Genomic DNA, 3493 nt, shown 5'->3' on the forward strand with positions numbered 1-3493 from the left:
GGAGCGGCTGGGCCCGTGAGCCATGGCCGCTGAGCCTGCGCGTCCGGAGCCTGTGCTCCACAACGGGAGAGGCCACGACGGTGAGAGGCCCGTGTACCGCAAAAAATTCAGGCTTCTTTGAAGGGATAGTTTCAAAGGTCAGTATTTGAGATTTGTTCTGACCCGGAGAGAGTTCCTCCCAGCTGTATCTTTACCCATTTTTCTTTTCTTTTCTTCCTTCCTTCCTCCCTCCCTTCCCTCCTTTCCTCCTCTAGGGAGTCCCCCTATTTGTTCTTTAAGAGTCAGCTCAGCTGTTCGGTGCCCTTCCTGTCTGTTCTTTTGTATTTGATAATGGCCTTGGGATGGGTTTAAGGCAGCGGGATCCAATATCCTATCATAATTGGTTGTGTTAGCTGTCTTTCCCATCTTTTTGGTTGCGTTGGGTCTTAGTTGCGGCAAACGGGATCTTCGTTGAGGCACGTGGGATTTTCTGTTGCAGCGCGTGGGCTTTCTCTCTCTAGTTGTGGCGCGGGCTCCAGGGTGTGTGGATTCCCAAGCTGCAATCCTCTTGAGGGCAGGAATGATTTTTCATCCCATACACAAGCCTGGCTCAGGGCAGGCACTCTAAATGTGCTGAATTTTAAGGATGAACTTTCTAACAGGAACAGGAGATAAAAGACTATCATTCTAATTTTCAAAACCTCATGTGAACAGGAAGGTAAGAAATGCCCCCATCTGCCATCAAAGCTGGTGACACACACACCCTGAGGCAGCCAATGCCCAACTAGTTTCTCTTTTCAGAGTCACACTGATGATTTCAAATTTTTCCCTATGAAAGCCACTCTATCTCACCACCTGATGGAAAAAAAGAAAAAGAGGACTCAATATTGTCCATTTAGAGGAAGTATTTATTGTAACATAAAATACACAGTTTTGTGACTGCCCCAAATTGTACACAATACTTTTTTGGTGCCTATATACTAACCTTCCTCAATGCTAAAATCTGTATCTGAAATAATTTCACCAAGTTTTATAAAGAAAAATTATAAAAAGTATGTTTCCATTTTAAGTTATTTTCACTTTTAGTCTCCCTCCCACCCCCTACGAAGCCCTGCACATACCACACATTGAAACATTTTGATGACGTGCATATGTGTGTCTGGGAGCGAGTGAGAGGCTGAGGTGGTCAGGACTTGCCAGTCACCTCTCCTTGCGGTCTGCAGAACAGGGAGAAGAGAGAAGATACATGCAGATAGCGAGCGCACCTTTCAGTCAAAAATCTCTCCCATCTACAGGCATAGCCTCAGGAGAATGGAGGACAGTTCAGCCACTGGACGGTGCGCGGGAACCCCAGGCTCGGGGCAGCCACTCTCTTGGGAACCCGTCCCCCCAACCCCAGGGCTAACTATGCAGTGAGAGCTCTGCCCTCGGCACACCTGCGGCTAGGCGCTCATCTGAAAGTGTGTCAATCCCTGCCCCCAGGGCTGCTGGGACAACCAGGGCCGGCACTCAGGGTGCCCCGGTGTCGGGCATGAGAGGTCTCTTTGAGTCCAGGAGCAGCCAGGCTTCCTTTCTACCTTTCTCCAACACTCCCAACCTCAGGGGGGATTTTCATCAAATCTTGAGGGGACGTAAGGGGCTTCGCAGCACCCTGTGTCGGTGCTGGTATCCATGGAGGAGTCCGCCTGCTCCTCAGAGGCAGAGACGGTCTACTGCCCAGCACAGAAAAAGAAATCAGTGTGTGAAACCAAGCTAGGGCAAAGAGCAGCTTGTAAAAAGTCCTCTTTCAATAAATAATTTACTACAGAGGAATATTTTCCTTTAACATCAAAACACTGATAAATTCAGAAGTTATTTTTGTAAAAAAAATATGTTTATTTACTCACATGTATAAAAATAATGTTTTTAGGACCATTCTCTCCTGGGTGTGGTCAGGCCCTTCTTTTGGAGGGGGTTGGGGGGTGACCTTACAGGCCTAACCCCAAAGTTATACCTGCTTCCCCCTCTTCCCACCTGCCTGCCATGGCCCATTCCTTCCTTCTGGTGTAAAGCTATGGAACAAACTTTGGATAAAGTTATGCCGAGGAGTTTTGGTTTTGCTTTGTTTTTGCAAAGCAAACTTCTCAGCCAACTCGCTGACTGCATTTCCCCAAATTACCAATGCCGACACCTAGCACCCTGCACCAGGGTGGCAACGCACTGGTCCTGGGTTCAGCCCACATTCCTGCCACCCACTCCCCAAGACATTGTGTGCGGACAGTGAAGGGAAATGAGGTGACCTGCGTCCCAATGGCACAGGACCTGACGCAGGAAGAAAGAATTCTGATGTCAAATTAGGGTGGGAAGGGAAAAACAAGTCCCAATTTGGAAACAAAAACACCATTCAACCTTTGCAAAATGCCATTATCAATAAGCCTTTGAAAAGCCTCGCTTGGGCCTCTACCAGCACAGAGGAAGGACAGGCAGACTGGACAGCCACTCCCGGGTAACAAGGCAACGTTCTCAGCGCCTGCGAGCCGGGGCTGGGCAGTCCGCTCTGGCCGCGACACAAAGCACATCAACACTGTAAGCTCTAGTTATGTGACTCTCTCTTCTTTCCTCCTACTTCAACAGACGTGTCTGCACGTGCGTACACACATAGGAACTAAGCGGCAACTCCACGGGGGCCGGGAGTCAGCGGGAGAGGCAGAGAACATTTAGATGGGTTACGGGTTATTTAAAAAGCCACCACCCATCAGAAAACCCACATCTTCCCTTGCCTCAGCGATTGCTGTATGTCCCCCCTTCTCCCATCCCTACCGAGGAAAATGGGGATTGGGGGACAGGGAAGGAGGGAGGACTGGTTTTCTTTGTGAAAAGGCAGCTTCTACGTTTCAGAAGAAAAGTGGAAACAATCATGTTTATACATCAATGGCTTGGCAGACACAGTGACAAAGATTCACCAGACGCGAGGTGCTTTCACCTCCCTCTGTCCTTCTCTCACTTGAACAGCCACATGTCAAAGTTCAGCCACCCTCAAAACACACAGCCAAGTTCCAGGGTTCATGGAACTAACTGCCTTTGTGCACAAGGTTAAAACAACCACAGCCTCTGTTTGTGGCCTCAGTACCGCAGCTAAACTCCGGACAGCAAGGGGGAGAAACAGCCCAACGTGCAATCTCACACACACACACACACACCTACACCCACACCCACACACTCACGTTCCCTTCACTGGTGCCACCATGCACAGAAACACTAAAGTCACAACTAGTATTAACACTTCACATTATGAGTATTGTTTCCAAAGCGAAGCCATTCATGGAATTAAAACATCCACAAAAGTAACTCCTCTGGCGAGGATGAAGCAGCTGGAGGTGGCCACGGGGGGTCACGACTGTGCATGGGGGATCCACTGACTGTCCATAGGTCGGCCTAAGAGCTCCTCCACGCGCCGTGCCACGTCCATCGTGTCGTCCAGATCAAAGTCCCCATCGTTGTCAATGACGGGGTCAGGGCTTGGGAGGGAAAGAGG

The 3493-nt window shown here is 49.4% G+C and overlaps 1 protein-coding gene across 1 annotated transcript in view; it reads right to left on the reverse strand.

The window, feature by feature from the left end:
* Positions 1-3349: 3349 nt before the first annotated feature.
* STAT5B (signal transducer and activator of transcription 5B) overlaps positions 3350-3493 on the reverse strand; it is a 28884-nt gene continuing 28740 nt past the window's right edge. Inside the window, 1 exon segment of the mRNA XM_007447174.1 lies at positions 3350-3476. Coding sequence (XP_007447236.1) covers positions 3350-3476 — 127 coding nt within the window.

This window comes from Lipotes vexillifer, unplaced genomic scaffold, assembly GCF_000442215.2.
Source record: "Lipotes vexillifer unplaced genomic scaffold, Lipotes_vexillifer_v1.1 scaffold541, whole genome shotgun sequence".
NCBI lineage: Eukaryota > Metazoa > Chordata > Mammalia > Artiodactyla > Lipotidae > Lipotes > Lipotes vexillifer.